This window comes from Sapajus apella, unplaced genomic scaffold, assembly GCF_009761245.1.
Source record: "Sapajus apella isolate SASKATOON/1434 unplaced genomic scaffold, GSC_monkey_1.0 scaffold28, whole genome shotgun sequence".
Taxonomy (NCBI): Eukaryota; Metazoa; Chordata; class Mammalia; order Primates; family Cebidae; genus Sapajus; species Sapajus apella.
Genome location: NW_022436968.1, coordinates 19,791,939 through 19,819,516, shown reverse-complemented (window position 1 = coordinate 19,819,516; position 27,578 = coordinate 19,791,939). Strand labels below are relative to the sequence as shown.

The following is a 27,578-nucleotide window of genomic DNA, read 5'->3' as shown; positions in this document are numbered from 1 at the left end:
AAATTCTTTTGGAACTTACATTCTAATAGTGACAGACAGGCAATAAAGAAGTTTATAAAATAAAATAAGAAACTAGGGTTGGGCGTGGTGGCTCACGCCTGTAATCCAAGCACTTTGGAGGCCATGGCAGGTGGATCACCTGAGCTTGGGAGTTCAAGACCAGCCTGACTAACATGGTGAAATCCCGTCTTTATTAAAAAAAAGAAAAGAAACTTTTTTTCTGTTCCTATGATTTTGTAGTCAGAGTTGGCATCTTGTCATTCAGGACTCAGTTTAAATGTCATCTCAGAGAGGGCCTTCCTAACCACCCAGCTTTACAAGTACCTCACTGGTCCTCCCTTTTGTTACCCACTCTTATTTTCATCATAATAGTAAATACTAAGTAAAAACTGAGTCCTGAATGACAAGATGCCAACTCTGACTACAAAATCATAGGAACAGAAAAAAAGCTTTTCCCTAGGAGGTACTTTGATGACACCACGTATTATGCTATTGAGCTCTTGCTATTTACTATGTGTTTTAGCTACATTTAAAGATCACTGAATCCTCAAAATATGATAGGAATTATTCTATTTAGTCTTTATAACATAGTATTATCATTCTCATTTATTTATTTTTCTTGGCAAAATTCACCTTTTCTTTTAAATATACTTACAGTTGACAAAAGGGGTGTGTGTGTGTGTGTGTATTATGGTGTATAGCATGATGTTTTCATGTTTGTATCTACTGTGGAATGACTAAAACAAGCTGATTAACACATACATTTCTTCACATACTTTTTTTTTGTGGTTAGAACACAAATTTTCAAGTATATAATACACTGTTATTAGCTATAGTCATTAAGTTGCAACAACAGATCTCTTGAATATATTCCTACATAAATGAAAATTTGTATCCTTTAACCAATATCTCCTGAATTCCCACCCCAACCATTTTCTTTCCTTCTCCTTCCCTCTGCCCCTGATAATCATATCGTACTTCTTGCTACTACGAATTCAACGCGTTTAGATTCCAGAAGTGAGATCCTGCAGTATTTGTCTTTCTGGGCCTGCCTTGTTTCATTTAACATGATGTCCTCCACGTTCATCTGTGTTGTGGCAAATGACAGGACTTCCTTTTGTATCCAATTTGAAATGAACAGTATTCTACTGTATATTGAAATAGGAGATATAGTATTCCATTATGTATAGATACAACACATATTCTTTATCCCTTCATTCAGTGATGAACACTTAGGTTGGTTCCATATCTTGGATACTGTGAATAATACTGCAATGAACATGGGAGTGCAGATATTTCATCAACATATTAATTTCATTTCCTTTGGGTACACACCAAGTAGTGAGATTGCAGAATCATGGTAGTGGAGAAACTGAGCATCCGAGAGATTATATAACTTATTCAAGATTACTTGTTCAAGTGGCGGGGCTCAAGGCAAAACTGGGATTCGTATTCAAGAATGGCAAAAAGGGTACAATCCCTCTGTCTATTTGACACTGACTCGTGAATTTGGTCAAATATGCAGTTCCCAAAGCAACTCAAAACCAATCTTTTCAGTGATCTTCTCCTTTAGTTCTGCATATATACAGCCTGGGTGCCAAGTCTGGTATTGTTTTCAGCAAACTTGATATATTTACTCAGAGCACAGAAAAACTTTTGTGTTTCAATGGAAAACTGTGTATCATCTATAGCAGTGATCCCCAACATTTTTGGTACCACGAACTGGTTTTGTGGAAGACAATTTTTCCAAACACCAGGGCAGGGGAAGGGATATGGTTTCAGGATGATTCAAGCACATTGCACTTACTGGGCACTTTATTTCTATTATTATTATATAATCACCATAATGTAGAATCAGTGGGAACCCTGAGCTTGTTTTCCTGCAACTAGATCTTCTCATCTGGGGGTAATGGGAGACAGTGACAGATCATCAAGCATTAGATTCTCATAAGGGGCATGCAACCTAGATCCCTCCCATGTGCAGTTCACAAGAGGCTTCGTGTTCCCATGAATCTAAAGTGGCCGCTGATCTGAGAGGAGGCGGACCTCAGGCAGTAATGCGAGCAATGGGGAAAGGCTGCAGATGAAGCTTCACTGGCTCACCTGCCACTCACCTTCTGCTGTGTGGCCCAGTTCCTAACAGGCCATGGACTGGTACTGGTCTGTGGCCTGGGGACTGGGGACACCTAATCTATAGCATACCTTATTGGCTTATAAAATTCTAGCCCAGTGTCTTGTCTCTGAGCAATTTTGGTACTACCTAAGTTGCAGGTAACTAATAGATACATTTTACCCTGCATATTGGTGGTTGAACTGACTTCTTCCCTACTGCTTCTCCCAGTGGAAAAACTAGTTTTGTCTCCACATGCAATTCACCTCAATATTCCTTGACTCCACATGAGTGTTTGGAGTTATCCTTTCAACCGATTATAACATCTACCTAGTTCTCTCACACCTTATGAGTAAAATAAATGTTTAACATGTTCATTTTCATATTTGTAGGACAGTCATGATTTTAACTTTTCATAAAAATTATACTGTATTAGTCCATACTCACACTTAATAAAGACATGCCTGATGAGACTGGATAATTTATAAAGGAAAGAGGTTTGACTCACAGTTCCACATGGCTGGGGAGGCCTCAGGAAACTTACAATCATGGTAGAAGGGGAAGCAAACATGTCCTTCTTCATGTGGCGGCAGCAAGAAGTGCCAAGCAAATGAGGGAAAAGCCCCTTATAAAACCATCAGATCTCGTGAGAACTCACTCACTATCATGAGAATGGCATGAAGGTAACTGCTCCCATGATTCAATTACCTCCCACAAGGTCTCTCACACAACACAAGGGGATTATGGAACTACAATTCAAGATAAGATTTGGGTGAGGACACAGCCAAACCATATCATATACTTAAATAATACTTTATCCTTTATGAATCTTCTGTTATCTGTGAGGTTGTAGTCAGGTTATTTATTATCTTCCCAAGGTAAATTCTGCCTGATTTGGCCTTGTTCCGTAATAATTTTTCTGCTCATAAAACTCAATGTATTAAGAATATGCCAGCTGGCTCCTACAGCTACAGATGATGGCTATTCTAGTTTTAGTCCAGAGCTTATAGAGTGGGGTTATGCAACTGCTTGAGAATAAACCTTTGCTTATGAAGATGAAAATTCAATGTTTAAGTCCTAGAGAATTGATTCTCTATAGCACTATATGATACAATGTTACTCAAAAGAACCATTTAGCAGTGTCCTCTCAATCCAAAAATGTGAAAGTGCTCAGTATTTACTCTAGAGGAAGATGTACATGTACATGTACACGTGAAAATGTGAATAAGAATGTTCTCATATGCACTGTTCATAGTCATTTTTTAAATGGGCCAGTCAGGCATGGTGGCTCATACCTGTAATCCCAGTACTTTGGGTTGACCAAGGTAGGAGGGCTGCTTGAGGCCACGAGTTTAACGCTAGCCTGGCAATACAGCAAAACCCCCATGTCCACAAAATATCTTTAAAATAAGATATTTTGTGGTGGTGGCATGTGCCTGTAGTCCTAGCTGCTCAGGAGGCTGAGACAACAGGATCACCTAAGCCCAGGAGGTTGAGGCTGCAGTGAGCCATGATCAAGCCTGAGTGACAGAGTAAGATCCTGTCATTCATTTATTCATTCATTCACTCATACATTAAAAAATAGAAATAATTTAAATATACACCAATAGGGCAATAACTAACCTAATTTATAATATAAATAATATACACCGTTTGAAGGAATAATGTAGATTGGAGGAACATGGAAAAATCATTAAGACAAACTATTAAATACAAACATAAATTATGAAATAATACAGAATGACACCATTTAGGTGAAAGCACATACACACACAATATGTATTTATGGCATAAATAGAGATCTGGAAGCATGCACACCAAATTCAGATTGTTACCTCAAAGAAAGTGGGTGGAGAACTGACCTGAAGGAGTTAAGAGAAAGGCATCAAAGGAACTTTAATCTTGACCATAATATTGTAACTCTTAAAGAAAAATGTATTCATACATTAATCATATACCTAATATCATTTTTAACAACATAAATTAAGATTAGCTTTTGTGTAACCTAATATTGAAGCTTGAGACACATTAGAATGGGGTCCCCTAACATTTTGAGAAGGGATTATCTCCTTTCCTTCAAATTATGAGATCTTTTCAGGTAGCTGAAGGCATATGACACTGAGGTTAAAGGAGGGTTTTTGAAGATACTCTACTTATCAAGGAAAATCCTGGACGAGTACACAGAAGTGGTGACAGTAGTGAGACTGGTGGCTGCAAATGGTGTGGCAATCCATTACATTCCCCAATCTAAGACAAATACTGATTATTTATTTAATAGTCCTACAATAAGTACATAATCAGCTTCCATTCATTGCCTAAGTAATCATCTTCAGAAAACAATTGATTAAGGCCTTATATTGCTAAATAATTATTTGCTTTACACAAACAATTTTGAATTAAAAGAAATTAGGTAAGCACTGATAATTAATACAGTATTTTTACATGCAATAAGCACTATATACAAAATAAAATTCGTACACCAATTTCATCTTTCCTGTATTTTTATAATTGAAATCTCGATCAAAACTTAAGTTTAGGTTTTTTTCTCTCTCATCTAGATAGCAAAGGGGATCAGAATACACTACCCTAAAACATGCTACATTGGCATATGAATTATTTTAAACTAAAGGCAATTTAGAAACATCAAACATAGGCACTTTCTGTACTCCCCTTTCTGTCTAAAAGCATAGCATAAATTTCCCTTTTGTAAAAGAAATTTACATTTGTAAAAGAAATTTCCATATGTAAAGATGTACTTTTCTATCATACTGGGAAGAGGAAACCAACTCCAGAGACAATTCTTATACCCTGAGATGCCTTGAATCTGTGTAACAAATCTTACTAAAAATCCTTACTTACCCCATATTTCCTTCACACAACTTACCACCCTGCCAAGCCCAAATTCCTTTTTCTTTGTCTAGTCTCGTCTGTCTTTATCACCCTTTATTAAATTGGTATATAAGCCCCAAGTCTTAATTGCCTCCTTGGTGTTTCCACTTCTGTGAGATCCCCCTCTCCATGTGCATATGAAATAAACCTTTTCTCCTGTTAGATCTGCCTTTTGTCAGTATAGTCCAAAAATCCTAGTTACTGAATCTAATATGGTAGAGAAGTCTTCCTTCCTGTACAATAGCATTTAGATGTTTTGCTGATATCTAAGGTATTATTACTTAAGTGATTATTTGGATAGCCTTTCAAACTCAGAGACAATATAACATCAGATAATTAAATTAAGAAGTTCATAATATAGAATGATTATTAATGATCTAAAATTAGTTTACTTCCAAATACATCAAATGAAATTTCAAGGGTTACATGCTATAGGGAAAACATCTTTATGCTTATACAAACATTTATATGCTTGTTTCTAAGTTTTATAAATTTATAATAATAGGAGACTACAGACTAAAACTGGTTGAACTCCAGGTAACTAAAATATGTTTCAAAATGAGTACTTGTACTGAATTATATGCTTTGTTTTCTCCAATATTCTGTATTTAGTAGTTTACATTTTTTCATGACACCATAAAATGAGTAGAAAAAATGATAAATGAAGAGAATAAAAAAAATTTCTTACTGAAAATAAAAGGTGCCTATAAAATGCCTTACCACATAAACCAACCAACTAACCAAACAAAAAACAGATCCTAAGGGCCTCCAACCAACTAAATAGACTCCCTCTTGGCCAGTGGGGCCCCATAGAAACCTGAAAAACTGAATTCCTAGTCATGAGAGAAGAGAGATCGGACACGCCTCCTCATACCCTCCTCCTTTTTGGTATTTAGGCACAACTGACCAGCATTAACATTGAAATAGAGATCATAAGGCTGACAACACGGGCTTGTGGCAATAAGATGCCAAATTCCAATCCAACTCTGGTATGGTATCATATGACAGATGGCAGATTCTAAAAGACATACAAATATTTTATCCCAAAACACATTTCTTTGACCTATTTTGAAAAGGTTCTGCAAAGCCATCCCTTGTGGGAGAATTTGCAACTGGGGAATATTTCCATTAATTCAGCCAGGCTTTCCCTTTCTAGGTCTTTCCTGGACCTAGGATTGATTAAATGAGAATGTGACACCTTTAAGGTCTAAAAGAGGCATTTACCATCTTTTCTCTCCAAAGTCCTAGAGACTTCATCTACATGACAAGAACCTTGGTCTCCAAAACTCCCTCTACTATAGCTCAAGCATTTCTTTTTACTGACTTCAAGTCTTTAAGCAAAACTTAATTCTTTCAACCAACTGCCAATCAAAAACTATCTGAATCTACCAATGACCTATAACACTTCAAGATATCTCACTTCTTTAGGCTGAACCAATGTTCTTCCATGTACAGATTTATGATTTTAGCCATAATTCCTGTCTCCCTAAAATGTATAAAACTGAACTAACCCAACTGCCTCAGGCACGTTTTATCACAACCTCTTGAGAATAGTCTCTGGGCCTTAGTTACTCATATTGGCTCAGAATTAATTTTTAAAGATTTTACGGTGTTTGGTTTTTCTACTAACAATAGCATGATTTCCATAAATTGTATATACTATTTTACTGAAGAAAAAAACATTTAAGTTAATCTATCATGATTGAATGTGGCATAAAGTGCATAGTACAACATAGAAATTCAATAAATAACTGAGCAGATCAATTATTTCACAATATTTAAAATATAAATGAAATTCATTAAATTAACATTTGCTGTGTAGTTTTATAAACAATGAACTACTTTCTTTTTTTCTTTTGCGAGACAAGGTCTTGCTCTGTCACCCAGGCTGGAGTGCAATGGTGATCGTAGCTCATTGCAACCTTGAACTCTGTGGGGTCAAGCAATCCTACCTCAGACCTCTGAGTAGCTGGGACTACAGGCACATGCCACCACACCAAGCTGATTATTTTTTAAATTTTTAGTAGAGATGGGTGTGAAAGAAAAATAAGTATCAGGACCCCAAAATCACTAAGCCAAAGGGTAAAGTCAAGCTGAGAACTGCATCGGGCAAACCTGTTTCCCATTTTATTTTCTTGACTTTCACCCTGGCAATGTAAATTGATAGCTTATCTTCACAAGTAGTGGATAAAGAACAGAACTCCAAGTCATCCCTGTGCCAACCTGAGATACATGCACATCTGACTGCTTCCTCTGATGGAAAAATGCAGATTCACTGAGCTAGACAAAAGCATAAATTACTATTCCTCTATCACCCTCTCACAAGTATATCGTGTATTTGGTGAAAGTCTGATGAAAGACTCAAGAATGCAACCATTTGTCTCTTATCTACCTACGCCTTTTAAATATTCCTTCCTCTTTCTCCAATATCTGTCCTTTCTCCTTTAAATACTGAAGCCCTCACAATCATCTTTGGAGAAAGACACAGACTTCTGCCTCCTGGGCCTCCTGGGCATGTGTCCTTAACTCTGCCAAAATAAACTTTCTAAATTAAGTAAGACCTGTCTCAGATAGTTTTGGTTTACATGGGATTTTACCATGTTGCCCAGACTGGTCTCAAACTCCTGGGCTCAAGCAATCCTCTTGCCTTGGCCTTCCAAAGTGTTATGATTACAGGCATGAGCCACGATGCTGGGCCTATTTTCTTCAGACATAAACATTTTAATTTAATTCACTAAACTATATTCTTTCAAATTAAAGTGCGACTTCTTATATCTTATTTTCCACAAAGACAATAAAAGTTTTTTTTAATGTAGAAGTATTTTGCTCTCCACAGGAAATTTGAAAACAGCAGAACTAAACAATAAAAGTATTATAAATGTTAATTCCCTTCTCTTCTCCTCAACAATGTTATATTATTTCTTTTAGTAAGGAAACTTTTCCACGGCTACAGTTCAAGACAGTAGTCAAACACACACACACGCGTGCGCACACACACACACACACCCCAAAATTCTACAGGTAATGCCACTAAAACATTTATAAAATTTCCAAAATGTTTAACATTGTTCTTGCCTACAGTGGTAGTGATCTGGTCAGAAGTCAAAGGAATCATTATCTCCTTTGTTGACCCTGTGAAAAATGATACACATAGACAGGCAATTTAGCATTTTAAACCTAGTCTGGAAGTCTATACAATGCTTCTTCAAAGTTACATGAAATAATATGACTATACTGACAAAATAGTACTTTTTTTCAGTTAACAGTCTAGAGAATATGTATATAAAATTATACATTAAAAAATAAGTATTCTCAACTGAAGATTTTGTTCTGCATAGTACTTCAAAATGGCTCAGTTGTCTGGAGAGGTAGAAGAGGGAAAGGAAGAATAAAATGCATTTGCTATTTGCTATCTACAGAGGTATACTCCGAATTATAGGCTAGTAAGTCGGTCAACATTCATCTCTAGCTTTGGATCTATCTTAATTTCTTATACACAGGTAAGAAAAGAGGAAAGGCAGGGAGGAAGAGAAACAGAAGCCACTGCCACTGCCTCGTGGCTTAGGAAAATAATCATAGTAATTCTATATATATACACACAGCTATCATATTTTAAATCAAAATTAGAAACTGAATCACAAACTTTAAAAGTTTCTTATTATAAATTATTCACATATTAAAATAGTTATATTTAAGTGAAAAAAATCAAAATAAGGAATCTAACTTGTTTAAAGAGAATTCACCAATAAAGGAAAATCATGACTCAAACAGATATAAACACATTAAAGATTTAATTCTAATCATTAATCGGTGAGGGGATCAGTAAATGATATAACTAGTTCAAAAGAGAATCTGAAGAACAGACACATTTATAAATTAGAAATTTTGAAATGAATGTGCAAATAAGGTCAAAATGAGTTTTTCCACAATGGTATGCATGGGAGAGGTATATGATTGAACCTTCACTGGACAAGGCAAAATATATATGTCTATAAATGCATTACTACCAGTTATCTACCAGTTACAGAGTTTAAAATAGGCCAAAGTCAAAGAAAGACTACAATCAGATAACCTGGAAAAATGCACTGCATGCAGACAATGTAGTTTTCCATTGAACACATATTTTCACTATGTTTTCTAAGTTATTTTTCTCATTGCACTTTAAGCCAAAGAAAATATCAATATGGGTAATAGCTAAGCTTCAACAAGTCGATTAAGTTTAAACTTACAAAATCTTTAAGTAAAAACCAGCAAAGTAGAGGAATACCTATCAAAGACCTACATAGAGTTGGCAGTGACTTACAGGGAAAAACATCAGGCAAATGAGAATCAGATGTGTCATGAAACTTATACGGATTGTTTTACTTTTATTACTCCATTCACAGTAAGATAAACTTTTAGATATCTGCCTTCCTACTCAATGCTAGAGCATTCTAGTTACCAGCACCAGAAACGCAGCTTATTTTCCATTGTGTTTTTCATTTTCTCTAAGAAAACCATCAAACTTCAGCATGCCAAATAAGTTAGCCCTCTATCTATGGTCAAATTTTACTAATTCAATAAAAAATATTTACAAAGTTTTTTTTTTAATAATCTATAAATATTACTTAATAACTTGCGAAGGCCAGACATGGTGGCTGATGCCTGTAATCCCAGCCCTTTGGGAGGCTGAGGTAGACAGATCACTTTAGCTCGGGAGGTGGAGGTTTCAGTGAGCGGAGATCGCGCCACTGCACTCCAGCCTGGGTGGCAGAGTGAGACTCTTCAAAAAAAGAGAAAAAAACTTGTAAAAAACCTTTGCGAAACACTCAGCTTGTTAAGATTCATTTTTTGGTTTTCAGTTTTCAATTTTCAAATTTTCAATTTTCAAAATTTTCAGTTTTAAAAAAATCATTTTCCATTTACTGCATTGGAAAAGGATAATACATAAGTTTCACAATTCAAACTTCTTTGTATTCACTATTTTCCTACCTTAGATTCAGGTAATCTCAGTAGTGGTTAAGGTGTGGAACCTGCCAATTTGTTTATGTAATAGCTAACCCGTAAAGAAGTTCCTTTTGGAATTGTCATTGTGATCTTCAGTTTTACAAATGTGTATCTACATTAGGATATTACAGATTTTGACTCCAATGTATATCTTACTACTTGTTTGTGAACTCTGATGGTGCTTTCCTCTAACTTAGTCTTGGAGTCTCTCTGAAGAGTGGCTATAAATTCATGCCCTGCCCTAACAGACATGCTATACACACTCATGAACACTTCCCCGGAAGTGTTTTACTTTTATTACTCTATTTTTACTTTTATTACTCCACTTCCCCTGAAGTGTTCATGGATGTGTATAGCATGTCTTTCACAGGATACTTTTTTATCCAGTCGATGGCCTAATGTCTAAGTGTCTGACCCATGACCAGGTGCTCCTCTCACAGGAAACACTGGCAGATACATTTGTGGCTCTTATCTGACCTGTGTCCAATTTATTTCTCCCAAAATAGTTACTTTCTAGGAGAGCCCTGACCAGGAGGATTCAAGTATGGATATGTCAGATGAGACACAGAAAAGGAAACACAAAAAAACAAAGCACATGACATAACAGAAGCAGTGTATTACTTGGTGATTACTGCAGGGAAGAGGACAGCACACCTCAGACCTCAAAATGCCAGCAGAGTGAGGAAGCAAGCTCAATCAGCAGGTGGGATCACAAGAGAGAAAGGAAGAGATCAAAGTCTTTCATCATGGCCCAGGATGTTACTGGTGGGCTTATGGAAAGCAGGCATGAGCTCCGTGGAGTCATGCTGTGACTCAGAGGTGGTCCATGAGACATCTGTCTGGGCAGCCCATGCCTGTATGGGAGGTAGTGGGGGAGGAACAAGTCAAGTAGGCTGTACCTAGCTGGCCAGAAGAGAGGTCAAAAAAAGATATTTGCCTTTGCATAAGGCAAATATCTAGATCGACATTAAGAAACTGGTAGGTGGTAGAGAATTAGAAACTGTGTCAAGGGTGACTAAGCCCCATTGCTGGCAAGAGAAAGTCCAACTTAATATTCAAGATAGATGCTTAGGTAACACACAACATGGAAATTTACTATAACTGAATTTTAAACAGGAGCAAAAGACAGCACTAAAGACAACTTCTTAAGTAAAATATGCCAAGAAAAATAGCCTTTGGGTGATAGGATGATTTTTAAATAAATGGTTGGTTTCAATAATTCACAGCTATCACTGAGCAATCATAAGAAATGCTTCTATCTGCAAAGCATATTTTAAGTGTTAAATAATAGATTATCACAACACCAAGACACAGGAGCATGTGACTCTTTTGTTTTTTTAGAACTTGAAGTTGCACTATAGGCTGCTGTGAGCACATAGTGCAACCAATGGCAAAACTATCATTTATTTTAGAGTGCTTTCCTCCCACTCCTGTGCCAAACTCTTATGCTCCACCTACCAGAATACGTCCTCTAAAAAGGACTAGTTATAAAACAAGCACATTGTATCTCCCACCCATTCAATTAGCAAGTCTTTCTTAAGCACCTACTATGTATCAAGCACTGTTTCAGGCACCTGGGAAATACTGATAAGCAAAACAGACCAAAATCGCTACCTGCACGAGCATCTATTCTAGTACAGGAAAACAGCAATAAATAAGTAAATTATATAGTATGTAACTAAATGAAAAGTGTTGTGAAGACAAGAGCAAGTAGAACAGGAACAGACTGGGAATGTGGGGGATGATAAAGTGTAATTCTTAATATAATGGTCACAATGGGCCTCACTGGATATGAACAAATGAGCCAAGTGTGTATCAAAGAGAACATTCCAGGAAGAGGAGTCAGAGGGAGGGCTGAGAAGGGAGCACACCTGCTGTATGTGAGGAGCGTGAAGACTGGTGGGGCTGAAGCAGAACAGGGGCAGGGGAGAGGGGGCAAGGAAGTAGTTAAGAGATGAGTCAGAGAGGACCTTATAAGGCATTGTGAAGGTTTGGCTTTTACTCTGGGTGAAAAGGGAAAGCCAATGTAGAGTGCTGAGCAGAAGAGTGACCCGAGCTGCCTGTGGTTTCAAAAAGATCTCTCTGTGCTGGGAATAGACTATGAGAGGAAAGATCAGTTAAGAGTTGGTTCAGTTACTCTCCTGAGAGGTTACTGTGTGGTAAGGTAGGATAATGTACTATGACAAATCAACCTAAATATATAATAACTAGACCCAACAAAAGTTTCTGTCTCATTTATATAACATTCCTGTGTATGTACTCAGGTTGGCAAGACAATGTCCTACATCCATATCCCCTCCAGCTTGTAGCTATACCATCTCCTTGTGGAGATGTTATCTGAATGCAAGCAGGATTTAAGTTGGCAAAAAATTTTAATGGGTCTAGCATTAAAGTTAACATCTGTTCCACTAGGGAAAACTGTCAAATTGACATAAGTACCTAAAAGAGGCTGGGAAAATTTAGGCTAGTCAGGTTTCCAAAGAAAAAAAGATTGGATTTCGCTCAGTTTCCACAGCTCATCCTTGATTGGCAGCCAAAAAAATAGGTTACCATTAAAAGTTAGTGATATGGTTTGGATCTGTGTCTCCAACCAAATCTTATGTCGAATTGAAATCCCCAATGTTGGAAGTGGGGAGTGGTGGGAGGTTCTTGGATCATGGGGGTGGATTTCCCTCTTTGGTGCTATTCTAGTGATAGAGCTCTCATGAGATCTGGTAGTTTAAAAGTGTGTGGCGCCTGACCCCTCTCTGTATTCCTCCTGCTACGGCCACATGAAGATGCCTGGCATCTGGCTTTGCCTTCCACCATGAGTAAAAGTTTCTTGAGGCCTCCCTAGCCATGCTTCCTGTACAGCCTATTGAACTATGAGCCAATTAAACACCGCTTTTCTCTATATATTACCCAGTCTCAGGCATTTCTTTATAGCAATGTGAGAACAGACTGGATTCTGGACATATTCTGAAGACAGACCCAATATAATTTCCTGATTTTGATCTGGGCAACTGGAATTAAGTCACTGCCATCAATTGAAATCTGGAAGGCTGTGGTAACAGGTGAAGCTCAGTTCTGTTTTGAAAATGCTATTTATGTTTGAGATGTTTATTAGACATATGTGAGGGGAGATAGAGTAGGAAACTGGAGATATATATATATGAGTTTGGGAGAAAGAACCGGACATATAAGGAAATGTAAGTTACATTAAAACCTGAAACTGGTAAGATCATAATAAAGTAAACATAGGTAGATAAGAGGAGAGGATTTGGGGGTGCCCCAAAATCAAGCAATCAGGTTGAAGAAGCACCAGAGAAAGAGACTGTGGGAGCAAGAGAAAAAAAAAACGAAATAATGTAGTACTCTGGAAACAAAGTGAGAAAAATGTATCAAGGAGAAAGTCATCACTTGTATCACATGCTCCTAATGGGATGATAAGAGAAAAACCAACTACTAGATTTATATGTATGTCAAAGTCAATACTGACCTTGCCCAAAGCAGTTCTGCTTGGAGTGGTAGTGGGTAAAGTTTCTGATTGCAGACAGCAAGTACAGACAACACTTTGAAATATTTTCTACAAAAGAAAGCAAAGAAATTGAGCAAGGCAAATGGAGAAAGTAGGGTCAAGAGAACTTTTCTCATTTCTTCTGCCTTAAGCAGATGAGAGGAAATGAGGTTTATTGTAGTGAAGAGCTGGCTATCATCTATGATGATAGCAAGAATGCAGAACACATAAACACAGATGCTGATGGCTGGGTGGATGTGATGGTGGAAGTTTGTGGAAATTCCCTTTGATGGCTTTAATCAGGAGTAAAGTAGGATACAAAATTATGAGTTGAAAATTAGAAGAAGTGAGGCATCAGAGCAGTGGTACCCAACCTTTTTGGCACCAGGGACAAGTTTTGTGGAAGACAATTTTTCTACAGACCAGGGTTAAGGGTAAGGGGATGGTTTTGGGACTGACATACATTACATTTATTGTGTACTTTATTTCTGTTATTATTACATTGTAATATATAACGAAATGATTTTACAACTCACCATAAGGTAGAATTAGTGGGAGCCTGGAGCTTGTTTTCCTGCAACTAAACAGTCCCATCTGGGGGTGATGGGAGACAGTGACAGATATCAGGCATTAGATTCTCATAAGAAGTGCACAACCTAGATCCCTCACATGGGCAGTTCATAATAGGGTTGCACTCCTATGAGAATCTAATGCCACTACAGATCTGACAGCAGGCAGAGCTCAAACAGTAATGGGAGCCATGGGGAGTGGCTATAAACACAGATGAAGATTCACTTGCTCACTTGCCTGCTGCTCACCTCCTGCTGTGCAGCCCAGTTCCTAACAGGCCATGAACCGGTACCCATCTGTGGCACGGAGGTTTCAGAAGAGAGAAAGGGAGTGACATGAATAAAGGTAATACAGGGAGCATTAAGTACCAACTTGAAGTTCAGAAATTCCAAAATATTTCATTTTCCTCTAGCCATACTGTTACTTGGCAGAATGTACAGAATAGGCAGAGATAACAACAAGGGTGCAGTTTTGCCAAGCAAGCAATGACATGAGAGAAGATCAGGAGAGTTGACTGGTTGCTGGAAATCTACTAGATTCCCTCTCATGCAACCTATGACCATCTTGTCACCAAGTCCGGAGAATTCTACAGCTTTAAATTTTCCCCTTTCCTAATCCCTCTTGGCTCTTCTCAGAACCAGTGTCTTCTAAGTTCTTTTCACTTACCACTGGGACTATTGTAATAGCCTCCTAAACCAGTCTTTTTGCCTCTAAAATGTCCATCTTCTTCCCTGGAGCCAGATGTTCTTTCTAAGCCTAACAAATCATGTTTTTCCTCTGCTTAAAATACTTTCACTTCTACAGTCTAAACTGTAAGCTTAGGACATAGAACCCTTTATTACTGCTTAGCTCTCTGGACTTATCCTTTACCACTCTCCCACAAATACTGTGCACTTGGCCACAGGAGCTGCATACATTTGCATCAAGGTAAGTACCACCAACTCTGCTCTAAGTAAGGGTTGAGCTACTGCTCCATTCCCCACCTAGACTGGAAGCTCTTTCAGGAGAGGGATCTTGCTTTATTTGACTTGAAACCTTAGGGCCTGGCAGATGGCAGACCCTCCAAGAATGCCGGTTGAATGAATAAGTGCATACATGTGACAGAAAGAACCAGAGCATCTCTAAGATATATAGGTACTAATGTACACATCTTGTAAGCCATAATATAAGCACAGAAAGATATTTCATTCATTCATTTCACTCTACAAGCATTTAACAAGCTATACTACACACCAGTCAGCATACCCAAATGCTGAATATAATCTTCTTGGGGGAGACAGGTGAGTAAAATGATTACAGTCAATTTCTACTTCTATAAGTAGGTCTGAAGAAAAGCATTTTTAAAATGTGTTGGCCTGGCGTGGTGTCTCACGCCTATAATCCCAGCACTTCGGGAGGCTGAGGCAAGAGGACTGCTTGAGCCCAGGAGTTCAAGACAAGACTAGGGAACATATTAAGACCTTGTCTCTACAAGAAAACAAAACAAAAACATAGCCAGGCATGGTGGTGCACACCTGCGGTCCCAGCTGCTCAGGAGGCTGAGGTAGAAGGATCACTTGAGGCTGGCAGCTCAAGGCTGCTGTGAGCTAAAATTAGACCCCCTACACTGCAGCCCAGGCAACAGAGCAAGACTCTCTATCTAAAAAAATATATTAAAAGTAAATAAAAATAAAACGTGCTACCAAAATACATACCCAGTATTCCTCTAATTGGTATTGTAATTAGAATGCAGTGTACATTGTGTAATTTTATCTACGTTTCTCATTACACTAATAGCACTGACTTGCATTTCAGTACATTTTGTCCAGCCTCAGTCTACTTTAACCATTTAGCCTAGAGAAAGACAACCTCATTGTTACCATAATGTGCACCTGTACTCAAAACTGCTATCCAGCTCCCTGTAGCACTAACTTGAAAAATGTGTCACAGGGAATGGAGATTTGGTTTTATGCGTTTAAAAAAAAATCATCACTACATTTCCCACTGTGTGGATAGCAGGGGGAAAAGCGTATCCACTTTGAAGATCCAAGTTTAATAATGGTCAAATGCCAAACACACTGTATTAATATCAGTGAACAAAAGACACAGAGCTTCTCTCATTAGATATCTGAATTAGACATAGATTTTATACCTACGTAAAAAATAGATACAGCTTATATCTATGTAATGTATACCTGTGTCTAGTCTGTTACTCTCTCTATACACAGACATGCGTGCACGCGCTCGCTCACACACACACACACACACACACACACATATATACACATTTACTTGAATTCAACCAGGTGCTTAACACAAACTAATAAACAAAACCATTTTTACACAATTGAAAAGGACAGTATATATTTTATATTTATTATGTACTGTATTTCACTGAATAAATATTTATGCATACCTATATACTCTGTGATTATATGCATACACAAAAATATGTACCATTACTTTATGAGTGGTACACAAAAATATGTATCATTACTTTATGGGTGATAAGGAATTTCCAGGAGTAATTCTGACCACATAAGACTTTCACTTTATGTGCTAACTTCAGAATTAACTCTCCCATAAGATACAACTGTATCATATAACAACATTATTAAGAATAATTTTCAAGTTTTTAAGTATGTGCTTGGTTTTTAAAGTATGCCTAAAATAATTACTTTTGACCTGGTCATCTCCCTATACGAAGGATTATTTATACCTGAATTTCAAAATTGAGCTTAACAATAACCTTTAAAAAAGAATCGTTCATATTTTAGTGTCCACAATAACAACTGGCAAGATTTTCTGGAATTAGAAAAAAGCATTAGTTACAATTTGATTTTCTGTCAAATTATTTCTTATTGCTAGATATTCTGCATTTTAGAGTTCTGCCCCTAATAGTTTATGATTGTTTTAATGGTTGATAATTCAGGTTTTGAAATTAGGTGCTACACATTTGGTTTCAAAATGCTAACAGAAATTCGCCTAAGAGCATAATACAGAATTCATCACAAAAGAAAGGTCACACACACGGCTAGTCACTAAATGTGTGTTCCCTTTGAGCCTGGCATTGTTACTGGATTTGTAATCTGTGATACAATACTATCATTAGAAGAAAATAGAATGGAAATGTGCACATGCAAACAGATAGAGCCGGTTCTCCCTTTCCTATCACTGTAAGTAAGCAGAATTCTGAAAGACAGTCATTGAATCCATTTAAAAAAATATATAATTAGCACCCATAAATAATAATGATTACTTTAAAAAAACTATCAACTTATCAATTGTTTAACTTTTCTCTTTTTCTCTCAACATTTCAGCGGAGAAACAACACAGAGTGTCTGATGTGGTTTGGGTGTTTGTTCCCTCCAAATCTCATGTTGAAATATGAACCCCAATGTTGGAGGTGGAGCCTAATGGGAGGTGTTTGGGTCATGGGTGCAGATCCTTTAAGAATGCCTTGGTGCCATTCCCAGGGTAATGAGTGACTTCTTACATTCTTAGTTACCATGAAATCTGATTGCTAAAAAGCCTGGCACCTCATCCTATTAGTATCTCTTACTCCCTCAGTTGCCATGTGATATGCCAGCTCCTCCTCTGCCTTCCACCATGACTGTGAGCTTCCTGAGGCCTCAGCAGTAGATGCTGGCACTATGCTTCTTGTAGTCTGCAGAACCACAGGCCCAAATAAAACTCTTTCAAAAATATACTGTCCACCATCAGGTATTCCTTTATAACAGTGCAAAACGGACTAACACAGTGGCCCAAATCTAATTCCTTAGTTAAAAAAAATTTTTTTAAGAGACAGGCTCAAGAACTCCTAGGCTCAAGTGATCCCCCCGCCTCAACCTCCCAAGTGGGATTATAGGCGCACACCACCACACTTGGCTCACAGTAAACACTTAAGGGTGAACATCAAATGGTACTTTAGTACATCTTTATCATTGTAGCTCATCATTCTCAATAATCTTAGTTCTTCCAAACCAATCACTAATCATTTCATCAAAACTAACTCTGAAGCTTTCTTCCTCCAAAAAATATTTTGAGATAAGCTCCATCCCACTACTTAATCCTTTACTTTGATTTCTAATGGATATTCAAGTTATGTAATTGTAATACAGATACTTAATAGAATAAGCAAACCATTACCATCAGTGGCTTATAAATACTTTCCATATCCCTATTTGTCAATATAATCATTATAATAATATTATGCATGAATTTCACTTTTTAAAGGAAGACCATTTATGCCTATTTAGTAACTGCCCTTTAATGATCACCTAGGAAAAACAGAAAGACATTGAGCAACTTAGAGAATGGTCAAATATAGAAACAAATCATCACCACTAATTTCCAAAGTAAAGACATTTATTGTATGCACACATATTTCTTATTAAACAGTCAAATTTAAGGAACTGACTATAAGCTATGAATAAGTAAGAGACTATAAGCTGTGAATAATATGTAAGGATAGTTACAACGCACAAGGACAGCCGGTCACAGTAAATCCTTCCATTCTGAACAGCATTCCTTGTCTACCAACTTGGTCATTAGAACATGACTGCTATTTTTTGATGAAAAAAAAATTTAAATATAAATAAATATAGAATATTTACAAAAATTTGTATTTTGTGAAACAAATATTTCACAAAATATTGTGAAAAGTTAATACAACAAATATTTCTTATATTGCAAAGTGAAAATGATGAATACATTCCTCAATTTAAGTAGGAAAATGTCAATTGTACAATTTGCTTTTCTGGTTTTTCATTGCTTTTAAGCCTGCCTTTAACCAAAGGAGAGAATACAAATGGTCTAGTTCCTTAGGGGATGGCAGTATTCAATCAATCACAGAGCAAAGGTAAATAAAAAGAAATTATTTTCAGAGACTCTAACATCCATCCATTCCTCCAGTATCTTATTCTAACCTTGTGTCTTTGCATCAATGTGAATCACCAGAAAGCTATATACTTGGACCACATCAGCTTAGCCCTTCAAAAGTGAGTTACACTGATTTGTCGTATCTTAATGTGATGTGAAATTATTTTTTTTACAAACAATTTAATTAAGGAAAAAACTGGATTATATTGGCCTTCAGGGTTATATACTTTATAACCGTGAAACGCTCTTTCACGCAATTACACTGATCCTCAATCAGCAATGCAATCTACTGGCATTTTGTTGCTTTTATTCCCTCACCTTTTCTTTATTCTTTTTACTTCATCTTCATTTGTGTGGTCTCAAATTATTTTAAGGAAGGAATTATACACCTATTTTTCAATAAAGATAATAGTCTTAACAGTCTTACTAATAAATACTTCAGGACTTTCCAAAGTACTGCCAATTTCTCACTTTGAGTTAAATGGTTAAAAAGTTATGTCAACAGAACTGAAACAAAAAGAAACATTTTATTAAACAGGATTTTAAAAATTCCCATTACATGCAAATTATTTAATCACCCTTCATTCACATCATAGCAATGAAATGCAATAATCAAGCACCTCATACTTATTCTATGCTTACATATATACATACATATTTCACAATAACCAAGATATGGAATCAACAGATAAATGGATAAAGAAAATGTGGTATATTTACACAATGGAATACCATTCAGCCATTAAAAAGAATAAAATCCTGTCACTTGCAGCAATGTGGAGGAACCTGGAAGGCATTATGCTAAATGAAGTAAGAAAGGCCCAGAAAGATTAATAACACACATTCTCATTCATATGTGGAAGCTCAATAAATTATCTCACAGAAGATGATCAAGACAGTGGTATCTAGAGGCTGGGAAGGGTAGAGGAAAGGAAAGGATAGGGAGAGGTTAGTTAATAGATATAAAATTATCCAAGATAAGAGTTACAAGTAATTTATTGTGTATTTTCAGCTAGCTAGAAGAGAGAATTGTGAATGTTCTCAGCACAAAGAAATTATAAATATTTGAGGTAATGGATATGCTAATTACCCTGAATTAATCATTACACAGTGTATACATATATCAAAATATCACTCTTTACTACATAAATATGTACAATTATGTTCAATTTAAAATATTTTTTAAAAAGCAACTTTAAAGGCCGGGTGCCCTGGCTCACACCTGTAATCCCAACACTGTAGTGGGTGGATCCCTTGAGCTTAGGAGTCTGTGACCAGCTTGGGCAACATGGAAAAACCCCATCTCTATAAAAACATGCAAAAATTAGCCAGACATGGTGGCACATGCCTGTAGTCCCAGCTACTTGGGAGGCAGAGGTAGGAGTATTGCTTGAGCTCAGGAGGTTGAGGATGCCATAAGCCAAGATCGCACCACTGCACTCTAGCCTGGGTGACAAAGCAATACTCTGTCCCAAATAAATAAATAAATAAAAGCTACTTCAGTTAATTTTTTTGGTGATTATGTTGTGAATTTATAAGGTTCATTCGTTCATATTTGTACTCAATTTTAGGGTTTGCTTTTTAACAATCATTTTTCTTTACCTTTTTTGTTTCAGTACATGACCAATTTACATAGTTCAAAAGTCACACTATAAAATCAGACTTAGCAAAATGTCACTCCCATCTCTATCTCCTCCACGGTGTCTTCATCCACTCCTTATGATAATTATTTTAGTGGTCTCTGCTTTAATCCTTTCTGTGCTTCTCTTTTGCAAAACTAAACTATATATACATAAATACACTTTTCCTTTTTGTGGATAACAAGGTCTCACTATGTTGCCTAGGCTGGTCTTGAATTCCTGGGATCAAGCTATCTTCTCACCTGTGTCTAGCTAAGGGTTGAGACTACTGGCATGAGCTGCAGTACCTGGCCAGACTATGTATTTTTTATTTTCTATTCTTTCTTATGAAAAAAGGAACCATACTTGCTATATGTACATACATTTTATATTTGGAAATCTTTCCATATCAGCACATAAAAATCTTCCTTATTCTTTTTAATATTCTATTCTATTCAGTCAGTCTCCTCTGAACAGATATTTAGGTTTTTTCCTGCTATTACTAACAATCCTACAATGAAAAACTTTGGGGATATGTTAGTCTACATTTGTACAGGTAATTCATCAGGATAAATTCCCAGAATTTAGACTGGTAAGTCAAAGGGTAAGTGCAGGTATAATTGTGATAGATATTACAAAATTCTCATAAAGTTACACTATGTCACATTCCAATCTGCAATGTATAAGGGTGCCTGTTTCTTCACAGGCTTGCCAATTAAGTATATTCTGAGCTTTTAACTTTTGCCAATCCGCAAAGTAAAAATGATCTCTATTTTCATTGGCAATTCTCTTATTATCAATGAAATTTGAACATCTTTATATACATTGTCATACATCATATCTTTTTTTGATGAACTATCCACATATTTTGTTCATTTAAAAAATCATTATTAAAATATGTCTTTCAATGTAAAAAGAATTAAATAATCCTACAGTGTTAGCTTCAAAGTTAGTTTTAAAAAAAAGAACATTAAACAATGAAAAAACAATGTATAGATTAACTGAAAAAAATAAGAACATCCCTTAAAATTATATGGTCATATTTTATACTGTGTTCCAAACAGTCCACTAAAAAGTGGCTGTTAAATCAAATGAGAAGGATATTAAGAAAAATGTATTCAAGTTACAATTTTATGATACCAATAGTGCTAAGTGGTTAATCTCACAAACAACCAAGCCACTGAAGAAGGTGAAAGTTTGGGAAACAGACTGTTGAAAGGCACTTTTTGGTTACAGTTTAATTACACCCACCTCACAAGTACAGGTAATTCTTCGAGGATGAGGGGCTTCCTGTTGCAGCTGATATACTGTGAGAAGGTAGAAACAAAAAGTGTCAATGTCCCTTACATAGAACTTATCAATATATTAGAAGTAAAAAACTGGCTATTTTTTATGTTCACAAGATAACTGGTATAACCTTATTTATTACATTGTATTATGAACAAAACAAAGTAAACAAAACTGTATTTAGTGAAAGCCCAGGAGCAAGTAAAAACAGAAAAATCATAATTCAAATGAGTGTCTTTTTACCTTAAAACAAGTCAGTGCTGGATATTTGGCTTTGTTCTCTATAATGTGGTCATTTATTTTCCCCAATTCTTTGTGGGGATGTTAACGCATGTCTCTATATAAACCAATAATGGTTATATATACACATATTTAAAGCACATTATTAAGTGTCAAGCTTAAAATTAAAATCAGGATTTATAGGCTAGATGTAACAAATACACTGTTTTTTTCCCCTATTTATATTGCAAAACTTCTATCTTCAAAGATAATCTTCCTCTTCCCCTAAAAACAAAAGTTCTGAGCCAAGGTTAACACTGCGTATTCAATTAGGGCGAATATAGCAAAAAAAAGAATTCAGATATTCAAAAAACTTGCCAAAAGAGTGAATAATTTTTAGGGCATCTGAAAACGCATCAGTGAAAATTATACTGACACCATGACTTCCTTCTAGCCTCAGTTCAGGCTTTTTAATTTAAAATGAAAAAAGAATGAATAGCTATGTATGTCTAAATTCATCTCTTGGAGAATTTTTTTTCTCTATTTCTACATATCTAATCACATATAATTTAATACTCTTAAGTATTTAACTAATACTTAAGATATTTTGTTGACATAACATCAAACTACCCAGGAATCTGGGGCTGTCAGATAACAGATGACTCAGATTTTTTTTTGTTTGTTTTTTGTTTTTTTTTTTGTTTTTGTTTTTTGTTTTGTTTTTTTTTTTGAGACGGAGTTTCGCTCTTGCTACCCAGGCTGGAGTGCAATGGCGCGATCTCGGCTCACCGCAACCTCCGCCTCCTGGGTTCAGGCAATTCTCCTGCCTCAGCCTCCTGAGTAGCTGGGACTACAGGCACGCGCCACCTTGCCCAGCTAATTTTTTGTAGTTTTAGTAGAGACGGGGTTTCGCCATGTTGACCAGGATGGTCTCGATCTCTTCACCTTGTGATCCACCCGCCTCGGCCTCCCAAAGTGCTGGGATTACAGGCTTGAGCCACCACGCCCGGCCGATGACTCAGATTTTAAATGGATATCCCTACACAGACTCTACTTCTGACCACATTTATTCATATAAATCATGGAAACATATATAGAATAAATACAATACACATACATACATAATTACGTTGTGTATATATATATATATTGTGTATATATACAGTTTCCCTACACACACACACACACACAATGAATACACACAGGTACATATCACACATCACTGTTATGTACTTCTACGCAAAGGGGATATGCACTGTGGCTAAGAATTTGAACTCTTGAACCAAACCACCTGGGGTCTGAACACTGGGGCTCTGTCACTAGCACTGCATTCTGTGCCTTCATTTTCCTTATTTGCAAAATAGGAGTAATAGTTTCTACTTCACAGATTACTGTAAGGATATAAACTACTTATGTAAAAGATGTAAAACAGTCCCTAGCACACAGTAAATGCTCAATAAAGATTACTTATCATTACACATAGGTGATTGATATTAATATACAAAATTCTTTATAATAACACTTGATTACTAGGATGCATCTTGAGTTCATCACTAAAACATAACATCAGGGCAATGCTTAACTTAAAATGAGCTGAGAAAATACAGCTTTTTTGTTTAAAAATCAAACACAAAGTCATTTCATCAGTAATGTTTAAGTTCTACTGATAGAAATGTATTCCTTTACCTTTTTCTCCTGATGGCAAAAATCCCTAAGAGAGGTAATATGTTAAAATAGTTTTAGATACCCATATTTCATTGTATTAATCAGAAATATTCCTGTGAATATTATTTTATATATTCTGTTACAGAGATGACACAAAAGTAGTTAATTCTGAGATAGAAGAAGGAAGAAAAAGCACTGAAGCCAAATTTGTCTAGCCCTGATAATGAAAGTACATGTGTATCACCCCAAGATGTGTAGCTATGTATGTCTAAATTTATCTTACAGCACAAATCTCCATCCTCCTTAAGAGCAGCGAAACCATGATTTCTAAGAAAGAATTCTTCAAGGGCTGGGCACAGTGGCTCACGTCTGTAATCCCAGCACTTTGGGAGGCCAAGGTGGGAGGACTGTCTGAGCTCAAGAGTTTGAGACCAGCCAGGGCAACGTGATGAGAACCCGCCTTTAAAAACAGTGGGGGAAAAAAAAAAAAAAAAAAAAGATTCTTCCAGTCCTTTCCTCCATATTGGTAACCATAAGATAAAAATTCAGTTCACATTTCTACTTTGATTAGTAATTCTCAAACCACTGATTATTTTCCTTTGTCAAGAAAATGCTCTAGAAAGTGCTGCCATCTATGAAAACCTAATTTTGAGAAATGAATGATAGTCAAGAACATTAAAAGTTAATAAAGTAAAATGTCAATTTGGACTCAAAGCACAAATACTCTAGTATCTGGTTATCAGCAGTAACCATACATTAAGATGAGCTACTATGAAAAAAGGGAAACAATATTGTCATATGAGAATTGATCTGGGTTTCAACTTTTGTTTTCATCAGTTTCAAAGGGCATAGTATTTTTTAAAGTCACATCTTACTTTTCAATTTCTTTCAAATCCTTCTAACTGTCTCAAAGGGTAAAGCTCTGTTTCATAAAGAGGAAATTTTAGACAAATGTCTTCTAATTGGCTACCAGTGGTTAATCTATCTTTAAGACCCATTTTTTTAAATTCTTTTTTTTTTCTTTGAGACAGTGTCTCACTTTGTTACCCAGGCTGGAGTGCAATGACACAAACATGGTTCATTGCAGCCTCAAGCTTCCAAGTTCAGGCAATCCTTATGCCTCAGGCCCCAAGTAGCTGGGACTATAGACACACACTACCACATCCAGATAATTTTTGTATTTTTTGTAGAGACAGAGTTTCACCATCTTGCCCAGGCTGGTCTCAAACTCCTGAGCTCAAGTGATCCTCCTACCTTGGCTCCTTAAAATGCTGGGATTACAGGTGTGAGTCACTGTGCCTGGTCAAGTCTTGGATATTTTATAACAAATATAAAAATTTTAGATTCAAAAAACACCTATCAAAAAGATCATTAAAAAATTACACAAAGCAATGAGCTCTAATTCAGGTCCTTCTCTCTCAGTTTGGAAATTTTGACAATTTGAATTGGAACTCAGCCGAATTTAAATCAACACAATCATTAAATGATTATCAAAGATTAATAGCTAAATTCAAGATGAGGGAATATATGATTAAAGTACTTAATATTTTCAATCACCTTAGAAGTATCAATGCTGATATACTTATTAATGAAATTCTCAATCCCCACAGACGATAAATTGTTCATCAAGTCCAAAGATCACAAATTGGTATCTTAAAGTCAAAATTGGCTCACATGTTTTATTTGCTGTCTTTTAAATTTGAGTATGTTTTTAACATTTAAAAATTAAGAAACTTAACAACAAAAGCAAAAGAGAATTCTAGCCTCTCTTGAAAACTCATATCTGGCAATATTGAACCCAGAGTCTAGCATAACAATAAAAAGGAGCTAATTTTGAGCTACTCTCCACAGACAGAGTCTCCACGGTCTACTTTCTCATAGTCCTTACCTGGCTTGCCTGCCTCATTTATCACATATAAGGTTCCTGGTTTAATTCAAACAATAAGTATTGAAAAGCAGTAAAACCGTATTTGCTTAAAAAGAGTCCACAACTTAGACTTCTTGCTAATTTTATTTCCCTATTGGTTTATATTTGTTAAGACATCAGAGTCACATTTTTACAAGATAATGGAACTAACAGTAGAAAGCCCAAGATAGGCATGGGTAAAATAAATTTCTTATAGAATCAAACTGTGAAATGCTATTCAGATTCCACCATGTTAAAGAGAAGAAAACAAGACACATTAACACGTAGGAACTTTTTGACATTAAATAATCTTGTTTACTTTTATAGATTGACTACAGAAGTGAACAATTAGAACTTCTTGAATAGTTTTCAATGGGTGTACCTCCTTACATAAATTAACATACCTGATTATTTTTAATATCTCAGCCCATTTCTATTTTATTACCATTTTGAGAATTTTTTAATAACTAAATTTAAGTCACATCACAGAGATGCTGAAGCATTACAGTTATTTGATCCCAAAGACTGTCAGTAGAAAATATTGTCAATTATCAGTTCTAAATCAGTCTGGCCTAAGAATTAAACAAAATTGTCATGGCTCAAATATTAAGGGTACTGAAAAATGTCTACTACTGAAATTTAAAATTCCAGTCTCTACTGATGAAATCAGGGTATAACAGGCCTGTCAGTCTTTAAAATTTTTCCTGCTAAAATGTAAAGACTCCTCAAGAGATGAAGTCCTTAAGGTACATTAATAAACATCTTACTAAAGATTATTTACAGCTTGTTACAGAAACTGTAAAACTGCCTGAGTGGTAAAGATAAAATAAACAAAAAGATTCAACTCAATCACAATTTTTTCTAAGATCAGAATTTGACAAATACATTAACCATCTATATGATCATAAAAAGTCATCATTAGAATGCATTTATTTATTTAATATGAATAAATAAATGAATGAGACAGGGTCTGGAGTACAGTGGTCTGATCACAACTCACTGCAGCCTCCAAACCTCTTGGGCCCAAGTAATCCTCCCACCTCCTCCTCCCAAACAGCTGGGACCACAGATGTGCAACACCATGTCCAGCTAATGGTATTTTTGGTAGAGATGGGATCCCTCTATATTGCCCAGGCTGGTCCCAAACTCCTGAGCTCAAATGATCCTTCTACCACAGTCTCCCTGAACTGCTAGGATTACAGGCCTGAGTTACCATGCCTGGCTGCAATTTTTGTCTTTTCTCATTGGTTAAAATTTGCACATATTCAAATCTTAGAAGATTAATAACATAATCTTGTAAAAAAATTTCATATGACCAATTTTTAAAAAGGGTTTTTCCACTTGTTTTTAACACAGTTTAATTATAAAATTTCCTTGGATCAGAAGTTTTTTCATTTGACGGTCAAAAGATAAAAAAAATCTATTTTAATAATTTCCTTCACATTTCAACTATTAAAATGATTGTGGGGAGTTCAGGCATTGAAGTTATTAAGAGAATTTATAAAACTCAGTAACAAAACTGTAGTTTCACTAAAGAAAGATTTAGCTGGGTGCAGTGACTCACACCTGTAATCCTCAAGTGAGGCAGGATCGCTTGAGATCAGGAGTTGGAGACCTTCCTGGGTAACACAGTGAGACCTTGTGTCTACAAAATAAAAATTTTAAAAATCAACCTGTGGTCACAGCTACTCAGGAGATTGAGGTGGGAGGACCACTTAAGCCAGGGGGGCAAGACTATAGTGTGCCAAGATTACACCACTGCACACCAGGCTGGTGCAGTGGTGTAATCTTGGCACACTATAGCCTATCTCTTTTTTTTAATGCCTCTTTTTTTTTTTTTTGAGATGGAGTTTTACTCTTGCTGCCCAGACTGGAGTGCAATAGCGTGATCTTGGCTCACTGCAACCACCACCTCACAGGTACAAGCGATCCACCTGTCTCAGCCTCCCAAGTAGCTTGGATTATAGGCCT

The 27,578-nt window shown here is 36.2% G+C and overlaps 1 protein-coding gene and 1 long non-coding RNA gene across 6 annotated transcripts in view; both read right to left on the bottom strand.

Annotated features, from left to right (window-relative positions):
* Positions 1-27,578, bottom strand: part of CHN1 (chimerin 1) — a 194,544-nt gene that overhangs the window by 114,522 nt on the left and 52,444 nt on the right. For all 5 annotated transcript variants that reach the window (XM_032292893.1, XM_032292895.1, XM_032292891.1 and 2 more), the window contains one exon: positions 21,782-21,837. In XM_032292893.1, the coding sequence (XP_032148784.1) occupies positions 21,782-21,837 (56 nt within the window). The remainder of the gene's footprint in view (positions 1-21,781; positions 21,838-27,578) is intronic.
* On the bottom strand, positions 806-16,538 carry LOC116561133. Its single transcript, XR_004273300.1, has 3 exons — positions 16,528-16,538; positions 8,064-8,069; positions 806-1,114 (listed from the first exon to the last, which is right to left on the bottom strand). It is a non-coding gene; the product is annotated as an uncharacterized LOC116561133 (long non-coding RNA).